We start from the raw sequence: 17,656 nt of genomic DNA, 5'->3' as shown, positions 1-17,656 counted from the left end.
GCATACTGGCAGTTCAATAAAAGGGTCCAGTTCTTGTAAGTATAACTACTAAATGCAGTGTGCAGACATATGAGGCTTGTACTTGGTGTAGTGCCAGTATCAGGCCATGTTCCCTAAGGGGGGACTCCTGTCCCTCATCAGTTCCAGAGTCAAGTTCATACACGAGCTTTGCCAAGGGATGACAATGCAGTGGGCATTGCTGCTGGGGTTGGGTGACAAGACTGTGCCTAAACAAGTGGCTCAAGGGCAGCAGAAACACAAGACTCCATCTTCCTCCCCAAATACTAAGGAATTTTTTAAGAGGATGATGTGGCATGTGGCTTAAAGGCTACTCCATAGAGGGCTTCAGGGGCCTCACAATTTCTGTGAAAAAGGATCACCTGAAGGGAAGTTGCATACATAACTCAGTACTGTTACATGTCTCAGAATTAAGCCCCTCTGAGTCCTCTGATTTCTCACAGAAGTCAAATGGTAGGGATGTCCTGCAACTACAGTAATATGCATATACAATGTCTGTAGGGTTAAACATGTGATGGGAAAGCAAACTGTTGCTCAACAGTAAGCAGATCATCATCATCATCAGCCCCCTTTTTCCCATTTTTCTACATGGGGTCAGGGTATAGTCTTAAGACCAGATGGCTTAGTGGTTAAGGTCTTCACCTCCCATGCACAAAGTTCGATCCTGACCTCCGACCAATGCCCGTTTGGAGTCTGCATGTTCTCCCTGCATCTCAGTGGGGTTTCTGCCATGTCCAAAAAACATGCAGAGTGTTGCCATCTCAAAATTCACCAATGAATGGTGCTGTGGGCAGCAGCACAGACTCTACATGGTGCCCTATAGGGGGAAGAGTTGTACAGACCAACCACTTTGGGCATCTACTGTAATGCGCAGTATTCTCAAGATAGGAGAACATGGATCACAGACTGCTCGCCATGGCAGGGCTAGCCACTCGATGGTGTAAAATATGGCTCTAGGTGATTCGGTCATGTTGACTAATGTCGCCAAAAAATGGGCATGGGTAGTTACCGGTGATAAGTGGGTTGAGGACCTGGCCTATTCTGACCCACGCCAGGGACTCATGCTAACAGTGGGAGGGGTATATGTGCCCCTTTTGGCCAATGTGTGCCCGCCATAAAGCCCAGCGGCCATGAGTCAATAAGCTACTGGCTGGCCGGTGTCTAGATGCCCAGCCTGGGTTACCTGGGATAGCTCTGTTGAGCGAAAGCTGGACGTAAAACCAACTAACCTGACAAACATGAACTGAGAATTGCTACGCTTAATGTAGGTTCACTGCAGCTTGGATGTGGATGACATGATGATAAGGAGGAGGCAGGACATCCTATGTAGCCAGGAGACAAGATGGAAGGGCAGTGCAGCAAAGCCACTTGGCTTGGGATCCAGAGTCTACTACTCAGATGGAGGGCAGGCTAGAAATGGTGTATGAATTGTGGTGAGAGACAGGCATCAGAAGGCAGTAAGGGATATCCATCAGAATTAATGACAGACTCATAGCAGTCAGACTCCAGTGTAATGATAGGGCAGTATTCATAATCTCAGCCTATGCCCCACAGCAGAGTTGTGATAGTGAGGAAAAGAGTGCATTCAGACAGCAGTTGCAGGACCTACTAGATAAAGAAGGACAACATGAATTGGTGCTGATAATGGGCGACTTGAATGCACATATCGGGACAGACAAAACAGGATACGAGTAGTGCCTTGATCCACATGGGTGGGGCAATGGGAATAAAGAGGGAGAAGCCATTCTAGACTTCTGTCTGGCAAATGGCTTGATAGTAGCCAACACATGGTTCAGAAAGAGAGACAGTCACAAGATCACATACAAGAGTAGTTAACATGCAACTCAGGTAGACTTCCGCCTAGTAAGGAAAAGGCACTGGGGCAGAATCCATGATTGCAAAATCATCCCCAGTGAAACAGTCGACCCACAGCATAAACCACTAGTTGCCACAATCAGCAGCAAACAGTGGTCAGAGAAGGCTCTAAGGTAAACAGAGACCAGGCTGAAGACCTGGAAGTTGACTGGAGAGAAAGTACAACAGTTCAAGGAATTACTCGGGGCTCTAGCACCCCAAGAAGAGGAGGAAATAGGTGGAGTTGAAGAATGGTAGCGCCTAAAAACAGCATGTGTTAAAACTACAGAAAAGATATGTGGCCAAGCCAGGAACGAGGATAGTCCAGAAATGCCACAACAGCACGCAATTCCAAAAATAAACTTCAAAATTTACTTCTGGAATTACATATCGATGTGGCGTTTCTGGACTATCCTTGTTCTTTGCTTTTTATAGTTTCATTTTGTTTTCTATGGTTCATGGAAATAAGGTACAAAAGGAAAGCTGGTGGTGGAATGCAGAAGTCCAGGAAGTCATCAAAAGAAAAAAAGAGTGCAGGAAGAAGTGGGAGACAGAAAAGTCTGACCAGCCTAGGAAAGACTACTCGTTGGCTAAGAAAGAAACTAATAAAGAAGTTGCAATAGCAAAGAATAGGGCATTGGGGGCACTGTACCAACTTCTGGAAAGTGACTCAGCAAGGGGCACAAAGAAACTATATCAGGTTGCAAGGTAAAGACAGAAAGATAAAGAAGATAGTCAGACACCCTTCATAAGGAGTGACAACAACAACCTGCTCACCAGCCCAGAGGACATCAAAGGCAGATGGAAGGAGCATTTCCAGCAGCTTCTGAATCAAGAAAACCCCACAGAAGCTGTACTGCCCTAGAAACAGCCTACAATGAGAGAAGAAGAGGAGCCCACCCTAGAAGAAGTAAGAAAAGCACTAAAGAAGATGAAGTCAGGAAAAGCAGCAGGCCCAGATGAGGTCACAGCAGATATGATAAAGATGCTGGGTGAGATAGGGGAGAAATGGCTCCTGAGAGTACTAATAGCAGTGTGGAGAGAAAGGCGCATCCCAGATGACTAGAGAATAAGCATACTCGTGCTAGTGTACAAGCACAAAGGCGACATCCACAATTGTGGGCAGTACAGAGGCATCAAACTCCTATCATATTGTATGAAAGTTATGGAGAGGGTGACTGATAAACGGATACGAGAGTAGTAGAAGGTAAGATGGGAGATGAGCAGCTTGGATTCAGATAAGGATGCAGCACAACTGACCCAATGTTTGAATTGAGACAGACACCCGAGAAGAAGCTAGAGATGAGGAGAGAGTCCAACTGGACATTCCTAGATTTGGAGAAAGCATATGGCAAGGTCCCAAGAAAGCTGATCTGGGCAGTGCTGCGGTGGAAGTCCCAGATACAATGGTAGAATTAGTGCAGGCTATGTACAAGGACCCAATGACTCAAGTACGGACAGTGTTCGGCCTCACAGAAGGGTACCCAGTGGGTGTGGGTGTGCATCAGGGTTCAGTTCAGAGCCCACTGCTGTTCATACTGGTGATGGACTACATTAGCAAACAGGTTGGAGGGGACGGATCAACAAAGCTGCTATATGCAGACGATGTGGCAGTACAGGCAGACTCTGAGCTAGAACTTCAGCAAAGGATAGAAGAATGGAATGCAAATCTGAAGGCACATGGGATGAAACCAAGCACAGATAAGAAGGTGGTAATGGCAGCAGATTGGCCAAATCAGAAAAAGCTGAGAATAGAGATAAAAGGGAAGATAGTGGAACAGGTAAAACAACTTCAAGTATCTGGGAGTAGTAGTTCCGGAGAAGGGTAGTCTGAATGAAGAGGTCAAAGCTAGAATCAGCATGCAGCCAACTGGCATAGAGTATCAGGTGTAGTCTATGACAGAAGAATGCCAAAGAAGCTGAAAAGTAAGGTGCACAAGACAGTGGTGCGACCAGTACTACTGTATGGTACAGAAATCTGGGCAGTAAAGGCAGAAGAGTTGAAGAAGCTAGAGGTGATGGAAATTAAGTGCCTGAGAAAGGTGACAGAATGCACACTGTGGGACAGACGAAGAAATGAGGACATAAGAGCAGAAGCCAAAGTAGCTCCAATTGCAGAAAAGATCAAAGAGAACAGATTATGGTGGTTTGGGCACGTGTAGAAAAGCAGAAGACAATCTGGTGAGGAAGATTTGGGACAGACAGGAAGAAGGTAAGAGAAAGTGAGGACATCCAGCAAAGAGGTGGATGGATTGTGTGAAAGAAGATCTGCGACAGTCAGGCATGAGTGTTGAAGAAGGCAGGAGTGTGGCACTGAATACAGAGAGTTGGCGACAGTTAACACGATATCCCAACCCCATGTAGTAAGCAGATGGTCAGGAGCAAACTTGCCAACAGTGATGGCAGAAGGATCTGAAAGGCATATATTGGGGCCCATTGTTGGCATGCTGCCATGTTCCTTAAAGATGCACTTGCAGCCATATGAAGAAGGCCCACCAGACTTCAGACAACGGTCTGAGGTCTGTGGCTTGAGCAATCAACACTTGAGCAGAAGACCCTATCATTCTCAACCTAGGTTGTAAAACCCTACTAGACTTAGGATAAGTTGGTGAGAGCAGCCCTCGATACTGAATGCATCCACCATACTAAAAGTGGTGACTAAAGGGGCTGTTCTCCAGGATCAGGCCACTTGCAGACATGCTCCAACAAGATGACACAGGGGAAGGAAGAGCTTACAACCCAGGACGCAGTCCTCATGGCAGTAATCAGGTTACACCTCCACCTGGCTCCTTTCCATTTAAAGAAATGGAAGACAGGTGCAAGCTGAAGATGGAAACTTGTCCAAAATGAAAGTTACAATCAGGATCCAAACTGTGAGAGCAGCAAAAAAAAAAATGGCAGGCTCAGAGTCTAGGCATGTTCTTCTAGTGTTCCACATTAAATCACAATATGCAGTAGTACACTGTATGCATGGCACAATATGCAGTAGTACACTGTATGCATGGCACTGACCTTAGGAAGTCCAGTGAAAAAAACGCAGAAATGGACAGAAGACATGGTAAACCCCATCAAGAATCTATCAAGCAGGATCTCAGATGTTAGACCTAAGGAAGTAAAGATGGAGTAAGGTTACCATACGTTCGGGTTTTCCCGGACACGTCCTCTTTTTTGGGCTCCTGTCTGGGTGTTTTTTGAAAATTCTGCGATTTGTCCGGGTTTTAAAACCCGGACAAATCGCAGAATTTTCAAAAAACAGACATCCCCTATTTCAGAGTCTTTCCTCCATTTTGTTTTTTTATTTGATTGGCTCATATACCGGTATACGAGCCAATCAAAAAGCGGAGCTTTGTTCAATGCAGAACTGCTTGATGTTCCGCATTGAGGTTTTGATTGGCTCGTATTCCGGCATACCTTTGATAAAGGTACCTTTGCTCTTCAATCTAAAAAAAAAAAAAAAAAAAAGTCTTTAGTTTTAGTCCTAGAAGACTAAAGACCCCCCCCTTTTTTTTTTGCTCTTCAGCCCCAACAGTCCTCTTTTACAAACAAATATGGTAACCCTAAGATGGAGCCATTTGAGACAATTACATTACACTTGATTGAAATCAGATAGAGGTAATGAGCCTCTCCGTCCACTCTTCCAGAACTGGATTTTCACTGATAAGTCCCCCAGGGAAGGGAAAACTCAAAGAACTGATCTCCTGCATGCAGTGCTGGCAGATGGTCAGGACTGCTGCAGCGTCCTCTGCAGAATTTTCCTCCTTGGACGAAATAACCAAGCTGGCATGGTAGTAAAACAGCCTGATGCTTGGTCATTGTTCTCATTCTATGAAGGGGTGTCTTGTTAGGGAAATGGGTTAACCTAAATCTCATGTAGAAAGCCAGAAGATTGGGATATCATGAAGACCCTTCACAGTTATCCACCCCCACATAAGTTCAAGAATACTTTAAGTAGCCTCTCTATCTCAGAAGGGGCTGCTCAAACAGCTTGTCTCAGCTCATCTTTTAGGTAGAAAAGCCAAAGTCACACCAGCCAGTGTAAACACATTAAGACACTGCTATACTCCCTAGCCAAAATTAGGGCTGATTACAAGACAAACCACTAAGGGGTACCATTTGTAAGGTCTTCTTCAGAGGGTCTCTAGCAGCTTTTCCAGAGTCTTCATCCACAAGGACGAATGAAACTCTATGGGAAACTGGTAAAATTCAAGATCTTTATTTAGCACCGCAGGGCTACAAGATTCAGTCTGTCTTCATTCTATTACTTTTACAATTAGGTGCAAAACCGAGAATGGTGGAAAGGTTTCCAAAAACTTCTGTGACATGAGTGAGAGAATTTGGGTACCATCGGAAAAAAAGAAAGGACAGAGGAAGGATGACATTTACCCAAATAGAGAACAGGTTGTCACACTTACAGAAGGCTATGACCAGACCCCATTGCTGAATCCTCAACTTTAGTAGATTGCTGGAGAAGCAGTTCAGGAAAGTAGACCAGTGCACTCACCTCTGTGATTTGAACTGTTGTTATGATGCTTTGATGAGCCTTTGCAAGATATCAATCACTTATTTGGGAAAGAGCATGCACTGTTCTAGTTGTTTACCTACCACATCACAGTTGGTTATCAGACTAGAACAGGAAGGGATCTAGTGTCAGCTTCCCCTCCAAAACATTCAAGGTAAGGAACTCTGTTGCTCCAGGCAGTTTATATGGAGAGTTTTTCCTGAGAGGCCCCCTTTCTTTGGGTCACAAAGGATCCAGAGTAGCTCACCACCTCAATAGGGAAGCATCCTTAGTCAGGCCCTAGGCCAACTTCTGTTGCAGTAAGGAAAGAAGGATATACCTATATTTAGACTAGCAGAGATAGTGCACCATTCCAAAACCTGGAGATAATGATATGATACCAGAAGATCTGTTCGAGAGTTATGAATATTCTACCAATGACAACTCACCATCCACTGCAATGCCTCCATTTTCATGTATGAAAACAATCTGTAAAGTTCATGATCATTATTAAGCCTAGAAGACACAGGACTGTCTAAGCCTGGAAGTTTAGCTGCATCTTCAACCACAGCATCAGACATATAACCTTAATTTGTTACTTAAAGTAACTGGTCCTTAGACCCTTTTCAGCCATGCAAGGCAAAGATAAATACAACATCTGTAAGGCTAATTAAGTACAGCCAACCAATCAGCATATTTTTCAGAGGTGACAGGAAATCACATTACCTACAGAATACCCTGACAGACATGTAGAGAACATAAAAAACACACACAAAGTGACCTGACATTAGGATGACTGACAGTGCCCCACTCTACCTTGATAATGGCAGTCCTCCCAAGTCAGACTCTGAAAGGACTTCTCAATTTATAAAGACATCAAGGCCTACAAAAACAGTGGAAATAGAGTCACTTTCTGGGGCCATGAGGAGCCAGACAAGCAGGTCCTCTCTTTTTCAAAGACTTATTCAACATGACCGGTATTCTGGTAAACATTATCACAGTGGAAATACCACTCAGTATCAGTCTGTACTACAAATGGCATTCACTCATAGTGAGCTGAATGAATCTCCTGCATAGAGCCAAGACATGGACGTGCACCCTTTATATCTAGCAACACTCTACCACTGCCCAGAGACAAGGGTGAGTGTCTCAGAAAGTCACCCCCAGAACATAATTTCGGGAGTGGATCCATGGAACGGATTACCCAAATTAGTGGTGGAAAGGAAATCTGAGACATTCAAGAGGACAACTTACAGACACAGAAGGGGTGAGAGGAAACCAGAACACTGAATGTACGTGAATGACAGAGTAGGTAGGATTACTATCTGTTTCTGCCATCAAGCAAATTGAATGTATTAAAAGTGTTTACTGAAACTGATAAGGTCCAAGATCACATAGTCCCACATAGTATTCTTAACTAAGGAACAGTAGTTCATTTGGAAGGAAAAAGGGTCTTTACAGAACCACTGACGAAAAGATTCTGGGTTTGATTACACAGCTTTTTGCAAATGCCCAAGTCCCAAATTGGAGCCCATCCTGAAGGGAGGACCTACTAGCTGTACGATGTGGTCATCTATGACCATGATGAAAATCCACTGGTTTATGGTGACTCACTCATCCCTCAAATGAGAGAGAAAACATGTCCACTGAGTCCCTATGGTTCATAGCTATTCTCTGAGCTCAATCACAGAACTAAAGTATTCTGACTAGGAATTTCTTAATCACTGTGAAATGACACACACTTTCTAAGCAAAATAAAGATTCTAAGTTCAGCAAATGAACGTCCAACAAAGTTCTTGAAGATATAATCTCTTTTGACCCCTTTAGTTTCCATGTTCTAAGAAAGATCAACATGGCTGGGCTTAAATGAAGAGACAAAATCACAAAAAAAGTAGTCTTTAGTATGCACCTGAAAAGAGCACCAATTAGTACATCATATTTTATAAAGTTTAATAAAACATGGGGCTTAAATGATATCCACTTAAAAAATATGTACACTTTCACTACCATATCCAGAGCTCTCCAAGCTTAATGATACACACAGCTAAATACCTCAGTGGTCTTGCTTAATGGATTTAGGATGTTAAATAAAACTGACCTGTGCCCCAGCAACAGCATCTCTGGTCTTAGGTCTCCATGCACAATCTCTGCTTTATGTAATTCTGCAACAAGGGAAATAAGTTTCATTGACAAAACTTGTGTCCATTCTGGAGTGATGTCAGAGGATGATATAATGTCCTAAATTAAAACACACAAATATAATTACTTACATTTACAAACAAATGAAATAAAAGGGTGAACAGTTATTGAAAATATTTACAGTGGTATATGCTGAAGGAAATCACACAACTTGAGATTAATTAGGATGCAACAGTTTACAATAGTGAATGGCTATATGTATCAACAAGCTGTAGTTTTTATCCACCTACTCCACTGTGATTAGAAAAATGTGCAGAAAATGACTGAAATGCATAGTTAAGTAAATTCTAGCAAGGCTAATAAAATACACCCTTCTACTACAAAAATAATTTGGTAATGCAAATGATCCATGCAATGATATCTGCAAACCTTTTATAAAATGAGTAGCTGTCATGTTATTTAACTGATCAAATTTCATCCATCCAATGGCTACTCAGTTTTTAAAGTCACACCTGTTTCAGGTTGCGACTCCCCAAAGATGGCTATCTTAGATGTAAAGCACCGTCTGTGACTAACAGACCAAGAAATTATGCTGATCATGTGGATAGTGGGACCAGAATTATGATGTCAGAAAGATTAGAAAACACTGCATTTCGAGGGATACTCAGCTCAAAAGACTATCAAAGTAATGTCCTATATTGGCCACATAATCCTAGGACAGTTTATCCCACGTATCTCTCTTGCCATTATGAATTCAAACAAGGCAGTCAGGTGCAAGTAAAGGCCATCATGGGAAAAAGAAAGGTGTGATCACTGGTATTTTAACTGGAAGGAATACAGTCTTATCCATACGGAGGAATGGGTTTTCTTTTTCCTTACAACAGTTCTCTTTGATAGTTCATTTTAAGGAGGAAACATTTTTAAAACCAGAGGAAATGGGAACCAAAACACACTTCTGGTCAAAATATCTGCATGCCCTTGGTGAAAGAGAGATCTTGAGGTCTCTCAATAAATGTTCAGGCAGCTAGGATGCGGACTGACATACTGTTATCCAAGGCCAGCTGGAGACCATAGATCTGTCATTTCAGCAAAGCTTCACCCTTAACTTCCCCTAGATCTTTCAATAGTTTTAACAGTTCAGGCTGCCAGTGATAAAGCTAATAAATGAACTCACCTAGCCTTTATTTTCTATTGGTTGGTGTGTGTGTGTGCGTGTGTGTGTGTATATATATATATATATATATATATATATATATATATATATACACACACACACACACACACATATATATATATATATACATACACACACACACATATATATATGGTGTGTGTGTTTGTGTATGTGTATAATCTATACGTGACAGATTGACAAGATATATGGGTATGTGTGAGTGCATACTAATGTATGTGCACTGCTTACAAGGTATTCCACAGTAGGAAGAGTATTTTGAGACACAATAATGGACATCTCCCTGTAATGAATAAGGCAGAAAAGGAGCCAATATTTTTGTTAATAGGTACACATTATTTTCTGTGGAATTAAATTGGTGAATTATTACTGTTTTTTTTTTTTTTTTTTTTTGGTAAACCACAAGGATTTCAATATCATCCTAGAAAGTAAGCCACGTATTTCATATAAATGTGGCAGAAGTATTACTGACATTTTAGTCAGTGGGAAATTTGTTGCACCAACAGATGGTATATGTAGGGAGATGGTTTATATAGGAATGGTCCCATGTGGGAAATGTTCCTGTTGTAGTATTGTGGTTAGTAGTTTTCCAAGAATTAATGGTAAAAGTTTTCAAGTTCAGGGTAATTTTAGGTGTGATAGTGTGGGGGTGGTTTATGCACTGAGGTGTCCATGTGGCAAGTTCTACATTGGGGAAAGTAAAAGATCTTTCTCTACAAGAATAAAGGAACACATTAGAGATATAAAACAATGCAAGACAGAAAGTCCATTTGCTATGGATTTTAAAGCTTGCCATATTAGTGATGTTCAGGGACTTCAAGTAACAGTTTTAGAACAGCTATATAATGAGCCTTTTAATGGAACTAACATCAAAAGTAAACTGCTTTGAAAATAATCTACTTTTATTTTAAAATTTGATACACTGACCCTTAAGGGGTTAAAATATGGAATGCAAACTGGAAATGGTTAATTGTTTAATTTATTGATTGTTGTGTAGTTTGTTATATAAGGGATGCTTTTTTATACTCTGTAAAGGCTGCTGAAGCCGAGGCGCTACCGGAATTTGATAGTATTTTATTTTTTTAATAAATTTTAATTTGGAATCCTGACTGTCCAGTGCATGGTTGTTGCTATTCCTTAGTACTGTTTTTCTACAAAAATCAGTCAGGTGACAGAGGAATTACAGGAGATATTTTCTCTCTCAACTGTCATGGGGAAGACAGAAGTGCTTTTTTTCCCCCTTCTCAAAGATTTTCTGGTTTTCTTCAAGTAACTTTATTATAGACAACTCCCAGATAATTCAGACCCTGATATGTCCTGTGGGATTCCACAATGGAAAAAATTGGGCAACTGACAGATATATCTGGGTGTAAATACTTTTTAGGTCCGCGAGTTCCTGTCCTTTAATATAATTTTTCTAATTGAGTTTTTGGTGCCTCCTTACCATCTATTAATGGTAATTAACATGACAGCAGTCGTACATGGAAAAGACTATCAGAGATGACTTCTCCCATTTAAATGGTTGGCACTTTAGAGGTTTATATTTCATGTTTTTTTCTTGGTCAAATGCAAGTTTACATTCATCTGGCTCTGTGGCAGAGGGCAAAAAAATCCCTGTCTGACTCAGATGACTAGAGTCTGATTATCAATTTGTCCACTGGAACGGCTGAGCCAGGAGAGTGGAAGTGATTGACTTAACAGCAGCCTGCCCATCTTGGATGAAGGCAGGTTGTGGACCTTGTCAGCCAAGTGGTCCAGTGCAAGCAGAGACCTGCACGACAGCAAAGGCAATAGGACTGTGGGACTAGACTTGCAGGTCCAAAGCCAATGATAGCAGCCCTCAAAAGCAGGTGTGAGAGCATGCACATGGAGTGAGAGGGCATAAGAGACCCTTTGGTGTTGTGAGTGCTCACATTAGCTACAAAGGGTTAGGGGCTAGGACCATATAAAATACACCCTTATTGCATGAGGCCATTGAGGGCACAAAACACTGCCATCACCATCTATATAATGCACCCCTGTCAGCTCTTGCCCTCAATGGGAAAATACTCTGGACAGGAAAATGAATGGCTTAGGTTCATGTGAGAAGGCCTGAAGGTAAGCAGACAAAGCAAGGGGAAAAAGTACATTAAAAAACATATAACTTTACATTCAGAATTGGGTCCCATCATATGAACAAATTTGCCAAGCAGATTCAAGGGTGGCTGGCTACCACTTTTGACCACTTTTTTTATCTGCTGACTTTGACTTTCAATTTTCTAGGTAGTATCGACATGGTATATTTTTTCCCCTTGGGAGACATTTTCTTTCTCAACTGTCATGGGTGCTATATAGATGAATGGGGGGGGTGTAGATTTCTGTGTATATTGAACCTAGTCAGCCACTGTAGCTAGTCAGCATGTGCATATAAGTTAGTGAGTACATGCGAGATCAGTGCCATTTTGTGCAGTCAGTCAGTGTGAATGTAAGCTTGGGGGTGGGGATTTTCACACCATCTTTTTTAACTATTTCTCTGATTTGCAGAATGCATGCACTCTTTGTAGGAATAGTCGCTCTGATACTTGAAAGAGACACTGCTATAACTTACTTCTTACTATTTATTTAGCGAGAATAGTTAACTTCCTTGTTGTCATTACCCAAACTGTTTTACCTTTTTGTTCAATGAAACATATCTGCTCTTAATTTTAATCAAATCAATAACACTTAGGCTTCTAATAAGCATTTAAGTCTATTCTGCTACTGGGCAACCATAAGTCACCAAAGCTGACATCCAGAATTGCTGAAGGTTGGAGAAAGGAGGTTAATGGACATTTTTGATAGATGTCTAGCCTTGACAGTCACCGACCCCCAAGTGTCTGCTGTGAAAGCTTGCAACAATAATACTCGCACCTCAAATTCACGGTGTGTATAGGCAACCCCCACACACCATGAACTTATGCATACTAGCTCCAGAGCTGCATAAAACTAGGAAAAGGAGAAAGTCCAAAAAGTAGTAATCCATGACCATGAACAAATTCCTTTTTTTAATCCTGCAAGCTCAAACAAGTTACTTTAGCAGCCTAATGCAGTGAGCTCATAGGGGAAAGCTCACCCCTATTATACAAGCTTCTCAGTGTAAAGGCTAACATCCCATTTCTTCTATCAATCCACTGATTAGAACAGCAAAAATAATTATTACTAAATTCAATAAACAATACAAGTCTTGTGTTTATAAGAAAGGTCACAAAAACCTGACTTTTTCTCAGTGTACTTCTATATTACTTTGGAAGTAGGAGACAGTGTATTTTTATGTCTTAATACCTTTCTATGACCATGACAAAACTGGTCTCAGATCATCTAAGTGGCAGGTAACTTTTAGGGAATTTTACCCAGGCCAGTGGTTAAGGGGCCAATGGTAGCCAGCCTCAACCTAGCCAAACTCCAGAGTACAGGAGATGAGAGAATTGCTAGTACATTTAACACTTTTTTGAAGGATTCTAGGTTTCAATAGGTGATGAATCACCATTTCTCATGGTCTGATTCCTCCAGTTCTATGCAGGTTCAACATTTCACTCTAGGAGAGTTTTCTGGGCTTTTTTACAAGAATGTGTTGGGAAAACACCTAGTATCATGTTTGCTTTCTCTCTCTAGCATATGAATTGTAATAAAAAAATCAACAGAATTTGTCACCACAAACAACACATCCATTATGTTGTAGACTCCAATTTGACACAAAAGCTTAACTAATCATGATCCCTCAACTCCTAACACAGGGAATACTTTCAAGGACGCAGATCTTTAAGTGCTTAGTTATGCCAACAAGCCATGGAAATGTTCCCAAGTAGCAGTACATAAAATAAGCATCAATAAAATTGAGCAAGATCTCTCAACTTCCAGCTGTCAATGCTTTAAGACTATGACTCCTGATCTATTAATCCAAACTATTTCAAATGCCTAAGAGTTCAGATCTATCCAATAATGGACTCCATCATGAAAATTTCAGCTATCTTTCTCTTAATGAAACAATTTGTACAGTTCCGAAGTCCTGTTGTTCTTTACCACCCCTCAAAGTCTGGAGGGCTATTTGTCTGTTTATCTTTCTCCAGATAATTAGATCCAGCTTTATGTGCCTCTTTCTAGACAGTAGCAGATATTATTACATACAGGTGATACAAACTTTATTTGAGCAGGTAATAAATCAAGGGTTTCTTTATGTAATCTGCAAACTCCTGAACTTCTGGGTGGCCTGTTCTTAATATCAAGTTGTTTTTAGTTTACCCAACTCAATGTGTCTGATATGGAGCTAATCCAGAATACAGCACTACTGCAAACTTCATCGAACTTTAGAGTACGCTGTTACTCTCTTGATCTTTTTGGCTTCGCCCTTGCACTGGGCACTGATGACTGAACTTAACTTCCAACTGAAACCACTTTTCACACCTTTACTTGCTTACCTTCAGGTCTGGTTAGCTGGACAAATGGCTACCACTGGTATCCTATCTTATTAAACTGAAGAGTCTTCTACTACATTGTGCCTCAATGCTGCTGATACAGCATGTAGCAAACACTGCCACCACAGACAGCAAAACATGCTGTAACCCAGCCAACCTGAAAGAAATCTGTATACTGGGACCTGCAGCAAACAGAAGCAGTAGAAGCTAGCAGCAAGAAAGAGTCAATTACATATAAATATGTATCAGAAAAACATTCATTATAAATGGAGGGAAGGGAATGTGATGGTAGCTTTGTGTACACTTAAGGAATTATAGACCCCAGACTGTAATAGTGTGTTACAGTATAGAGAAAACCAACAATACTGCTGCAGATACACTTGCAATCCAGAATATAAATTTGACAAACATCCCTAGAAGAAATAGCTTTTTCTAGATGTAACAGGTGTTCCTCTCGGAAGAGTTTCTTCTGAGCATCTATCAGATTCTGCTCCTGCTGTATTGATGGTGAGGAGATCTAGGAGTCATAGGGACATTCCAGAAGAAAGTACAGCTGCATGATATCTTACCACAACAGTAGCTGTCCTACTTCCTCCACTGTTGCCATATTCCTTATATTGAGGATATCCTGCCAAGGATAGCCTAACATCTGGCCAGCCTACCAAAGCCTTTAACACCTTTCTGGTGTTGTATGTCAGGCATATGCTCTACGTGCAAGTTGGAAGTACATAAGTGATGTATGGACTCCTAATCCTCACAAGGTAAGTGCCCCAGGAGAACCAGAGAAACAATAACATGCCCATCCAGGAAGGGAAACAGAAGGAAATAAAGATGTAAGAAGACACCCTTAAGCTAGCAGTAAGGCAACAGAAAAATAAAAAGGGAGAATGAGGGAGGGACAGAATACTACTGCAACAGTGAGAAGTAGAACATATATTGTTATGGTAAGATCTTACACAATAGTACTATGTCCTTCCTTATCACAAATGTAGTATTCTTTATATATGGGAGACTACGAAAACTACTGGAAAGTATGAGAGGAGGAAGGCAGAGAAGAGTTCTACAAACCCATGAAGAATACCCCAAGCAAATCCTGCTCTGGTCCTGGGAATGACATACAACTTATAAAGCTTGATAAAAGTGTGCACAGAAGACGAAGTAGCAGCTTCCAAGATGGACCTAGTATCCAGACCCTTGAAAAAAGCACCTGAATAGGCCCTGGTAGAATGAGCAGGAACAAAAGAGAAAAGCTGCCTGCCATGAAAAGAATAACAAAAGGAAATGGCCTCAGAGATACAGGAAATAGTTTGCTTAGACACTGGCAAATCCAATTTCATGGCATGAAAGGAAACAAAATGTTGTTCAGGTTTTCTGATGCATTTTGTCTTATCCAAGTAATATCCAAGCGGTCCATGTAAAACCAGTATGCGTATTTCTTTCTCACTAGCAGATTGTAGAGAAGGGAAAAAAAAGGAGGTAAGATGAATAGATGACTCAAGGAGAAATTAACAACCTTGGGCATACAAGATGGATTAGTACAAAGAGACACCCTGTCCTTGGGCAAAAAACAATAAAAGCCATTAGGGCTTGGAGTTCAGAAATTTTTTTGGAAGAAGAAAGGATCACCGCAATACAGTCTTCAAGTACAATGGTGCAGGTCGCCGCAACACAGTCTTCAAGTACAATGGTGCAGGGAAGAAAAGGCAGGCTCAAAAGAAGACAGATAATTTTTCAAGAATAAAATTAATATCCCAAGGAAAAGGACTAGACTTCCTTTGGGACCACATACAAAAGGACGTGTTTTAGGAATTGTTTGAATTCAAAACTAGAAGCCAAAGGTGGACTCAAAGGCAGACAGACAAGAATGGCTGGTTAATGAACTTTAACAGAAGAATATGCCAACCCAGTATTGAGCAATTCACACAAATAAGAAATGACCATAGGGAACCCCAGAGAAAAAAGGGTCCTGGTCATGCTTGAGACACCAAACAGAAAATCTCCTCCATTTTGCCACATAAGATTTTCTAGTACTGGGGTTTCTGGCCTCCTGGCAAAACCTGAAGCAAATCATCAGAAAATTGGTGACTCAAATCAAAACCATATCACCCAAAGTGTCAACTGAAGTGTGGACAAGTGAGGGTGAATGACCGACCTCTTGTCTTGTGAGAGAAGATCCACCCTGTGAGGTATCTTGTGATATTGTCCTGGCCAGGTGCAAAGGAAGGTAGAACCAGAGCTGCCTGGGCCAAAAGAGAACAAAAACCTGTTCCCTGTTGAGAGAAAGGAACACAATGTATGGTTCTTTGTTCCACCAGCTCCTGCAGAACCTGAGGAAAATGAGGAAGCTAGCAAGGAACAGGCTGAGGGCAACCAAAAATGCAGGAACAGTCTTCTAAGTGTATTGATTTCTGACTGCTTCTGGTTGGTCAGTGAGTGTCTGTGTTTGACCTGCCTGACTGGTCTGGTTGCTATTCAAGGCATCTACCAAGAAAAGGTTGCAACAAGCCTAATGACCTTTGCATCATCTGGGACAAGACTTGTGGATCACCAGCCTGTGGCCTGCTTCTCATCTTAGGATTTATGCTGCTGTTTTGCTTCTGATGAGAGAAGAAACAAAGGAGCATTGTATCCCAGCAGGGTGAAGCTGTGGTGAGACCAGCACTAATAGAAGCCAGACAAGTAGCCATTCAGGTGACCCCCCTCTTTTCATCATTCTTGACAAGCTAATTCTTTCTTTTCAGTAGGCACTGCTTGATTTGCTGCTATCTAACTTAACTTCAGAGTACTGCCTAAATACTTCATCCACAAGTCACCAGGTTCTGCTTATTACTTTCCCCTCAAGTGCTTGGCAGTGCCTTGTATAGACACAGACACCTTGAGTTGACATTTTTCCTGTAAACGCACCATTAAAATTTTAGCAATACCTAGTTAGACACAGGACAAGTAGTTTGCACTAACAAGCACTGCCCCCAGAACTGCAAACCTGGTATTCCTGGCATTACTTTATATTCTTACTCCAACTGCCTAATTAATAAAAATAGTCTGTTGCCATGTATATGAGCTTTTCCACCATCTTGGTGGATATGGGCATCCTAAGGCAATGTAGAAATTGCCTCATGTTTACTGACAACCAGTTAATTCTCAGACAAACTGATGTGGTATGTGAGAAATGTATTAAGACAATATCACTGGAGGCAAAGCTCTCACATAAAAGCACTCCTACTGTCAATAAGGTGGCAAGTAGTACACATGCTGCACTAGTCACACACAATTCAGTGCAAACACATCGACCCACTCATGCTAAGGCACTTAAATGTAACTTACCTACATCACAAAGACCTCCTAGACAAAGTACACATCAAATACCTTCAACAGCCCTGAATTCACTCTTTCAAACCACCACCCACATCAACAGACAGAGCCACATCTCATAGAACCTCTACTTCTAAGCCCATAAGGCAAGTCACCACACAATCCATTATTCTGGTCATTGGATACTCCATTGTGAGACACACTGATGTTTCT

General features: G+C 41.5%; 1 protein-coding gene across 1 annotated transcript in view; it reads right to left on the bottom strand.

The window, feature by feature from the left end:
* Positions 1-17,656, bottom strand: part of BUB1B (BUB1 mitotic checkpoint serine/threonine kinase B) — a 1,687,592-nt gene that overhangs the window by 157,695 nt on the left and 1,512,241 nt on the right. Inside the window, exon 20 of the mRNA XM_044074144.1 lies at positions 8,469-8,608. Within this exon, the coding sequence (XP_043930079.1) occupies positions 8,469-8,608 (140 nt within the window). The remainder of the gene's footprint in view (positions 1-8,468; positions 8,609-17,656) is intronic.

The sequence above is a fragment of the Protopterus annectens genome, chromosome 6.part0, assembly GCF_019279795.1.
Source record: "Protopterus annectens isolate FY-2018-M chromosome 6.part0, PAN1.0, whole genome shotgun sequence".
NCBI classification, from domain to species: Eukaryota; Metazoa; Chordata; order Ceratodontiformes; family Protopteridae; genus Protopterus; species Protopterus annectens.
The sequence above is the reverse complement of the archived record's forward strand: the minus strand, read 5'-3'. Positions and strand labels throughout refer to the sequence as shown.